This window comes from Austrofundulus limnaeus, unplaced genomic scaffold (assembly GCF_001266775.1).
Source record: "Austrofundulus limnaeus strain Quisiro unplaced genomic scaffold, Austrofundulus_limnaeus-1.0 Scaffold461, whole genome shotgun sequence".
NCBI lineage: Eukaryota > Metazoa > Chordata > Actinopteri > Cyprinodontiformes > Rivulidae > Austrofundulus > Austrofundulus limnaeus.
In genome coordinates, this window is record NW_013952863.1 from 402,620 (window position 1) to 403,909 (window position 1,290).

Genomic DNA, 1,290 nt, shown 5'->3' on the forward strand with positions numbered 1-1,290 from the left:
AGATTTTAGTTTCAGCAAAGTTTTTGTTTCTTCAACACAACTTCTAGATAAAATCATAAAAGTTACATTTATTCATTTAATTTAGTAAATATTACAGAAACTAAAGAAAACTATTTTAATTTAATGAGATGCTTAAAATCTAATTTGATCAATAAAATGAATTTACTAAAAGTTAATGTTTGGATTTAATAAAAAAGTTTAACATTATTCTTTTAAAACCACATTTAGTCAGTCAGCCCCTCTAAAACAGGCCCAGTGACCTCCTGTGTTCTGGTCAAAGACTGAGCTGACAGAGTCCAGGTACCAGGTCCAGATGTTTCCCACAAACAGGAAGTGATGAAGCAGGACTTCTTTATTAACTTGATACAGTTCAGAACACAAATCAATGCATCACGTCTGCAACCATGGAAACAAGTCTTAAAGGGAAAGTTCAGACATGTTTAACCCTTTAAACCCTGAGGAGCTTCTTCATGTGCTGCAAGAACAAAACATCAATAAAGTTTTCATTTGCAGAAAAACCTGAGTTTGTGTTTCATCACCTTTTTTAACAATATAAAACAGAACAACAAATAATACAAACTCTTGTGAAGGGTAATATAAAATAAAACTACAAACTACATGTTAGGGGGCAAGTTAAATGATGTGTTTCATCACTTTAAAGCACCTGAAGTTAAACATGTGAGGGGTCAAAGGTCAGGGACTGGAGGGGGCGGGGTCAACGGTCAGGGTCTGGAGGGGGCGGAGTTACTCCCTCGGCACCAGAGAGTCCAGTTCCTGCAGCTGCTGCTTCTCCTCCAACCACTCCACCTGACGAGCCTCCAGCAGCCTGGAGGAGAGGGAGGAGGAGCCTCTTTAGACCACAACAGACCGGCTGAGAGAGGGGCTGACTGGGACCTGAAGGCACCTCTCAGCCTCGTGCTGGCTCCTCTCTGCCTGGCTCCTGTCGGTCCTCAGCTGGTCTCGGACCCTGTCCAGCGTGTCCCTCAGCCTCTGGTTGGTCTCCAGCAGGTCCTTCTGGGAGCGAGCCAGCGCCTGGTTGTGCTGTTGAGTCAAAACTTTCAGTACAAAAACAAACAGGTCCAGTTTGAAGGAGTCTTGTGACTCACCTGCTGCAGGTCACAGATCTCAGCTTCCTGTCCTTCAGCTTCCTGCAGCTGAGAGTTCAGCTGCTGAACTTTGCTCCTGAAACCATGAAACCATGACACCATGACACCATGACTCAATGAAACCATGACACCATGACACCATGACACCATGATACCATGAAGAGAACTCAGGGTATCTGCAGTT

At 43.7% G+C, this 1,290-nt stretch overlaps 1 protein-coding gene across 1 annotated transcript; it reads right to left on the reverse strand.

Annotated features, from left to right (window-relative positions):
* Nucleotides 1-774: 774 nt before the first annotated feature.
* Nucleotides 775-1,182, reverse strand: LOC106529708 (centrosomal protein of 83 kDa; the record flags this gene model as incomplete). The annotated part of the gene is given in 3 exon segments (XM_014025194.1): nt 775-826; nt 905-1,041; nt 1,107-1,182. Coding segments are annotated over 3 exon segments (265 nt in total), but the record flags the coding sequence as incomplete, so codon positions are not given.
* Nucleotides 1,183-1,290: the final 108 nt, after the last annotated feature.